The sequence below is a fragment of the Protobothrops mucrosquamatus genome, unplaced genomic scaffold (genome assembly GCF_001527695.2).
Source record: "Protobothrops mucrosquamatus isolate PMUCROS unplaced genomic scaffold, P.Mucros_1.0 scaffold4437, whole genome shotgun sequence".
NCBI classification, from domain to species: Eukaryota; Metazoa; Chordata; class Lepidosauria; order Squamata; family Viperidae; genus Protobothrops; species Protobothrops mucrosquamatus.
In genome coordinates this window covers 30,755-31,444 of record NW_015390348.1, presented here as the reverse complement: position 1 = coordinate 31,444, position 690 = coordinate 30,755, and the positions used below count along the sequence as shown (strand labels likewise).

The 690-nt window shown below is 54.2% G+C and overlaps 1 protein-coding gene across 1 annotated transcript in view; it reads left to right on the top strand.

Moving 5' to 3' along the window:
• The first annotated feature begins 229 nt into the window (after positions 1-229).
• The window catches only part of IGF2 (insulin like growth factor 2), a 17,620-nt gene continuing 17,159 nt past the window's right edge, over positions 230-690 (top strand). The window contains exon 1 of the mRNA XM_015828379.2: positions 230-382. Within this exon, the coding sequence (XP_015683865.1) occupies positions 290-382 (93 nt within the window). The 5' untranslated portion in view covers positions 230-289. The remainder of the gene's footprint in view (positions 383-690) is intronic.

The window sequence follows — 690 nt, the reverse complement described above, 5'->3', positions numbered from 1 at the left end:
GTTTGAGCATGCCCATTGGATGGGCGTATAAAAGAAGGGGCAGTGAGCGCATCGGTCTGTCTTCTCAGTGGAGCAGTTCATTGAAAGTATAGCTGCTACTAGCGGAGCTGAACCCACCAGCCCTGCCTCTGGAAACGAGATCCAAGCAAGAAGACAGCAAAGTAAACTATCCAGCTACCTACGCACGCACGCACACACGCACACACACACACACGCACAGAAAAAAAAAGATAAGAGGGACTCACTAACACCAAATAGAACCAGAAAAATCAGCCAAGCCAGAGTCACCATGTCAAGAGCAGAGGATGAACGCTGCAGCAGCAACCCAGGCTTGCTCCAAACCTCAACGCCAGAAGTTGAAAACAGCCTTGGCAGTTCAAAGGTAAGGGAGAAAAACAAACCCTCTTTGGATCTCTCTCTCTCTCTCTCTCTAGCTTTCGGAGAGGAGGCGAAGTGAGGGAGCTGGGTGGTGCGTTCAAGCGGCTTTTGGCGGCGCCGCTGGCGGCAGCGGCAAGCATCAGAACGGCTCTCCCAGAGCGAGGGGTCCGGGCGCTTAGGTCGCGCTGCGGGACTGGCTCCCTTTCGGCTTGGCGTGCATGAGTTCAAGGCAGGACGCCGCCTGTAAAAACGCAACAAAGCTGTTAACTCCGTTCGGGCCGGAGAGAGAAGAGCGAAAGAGAGAGAGAGAGA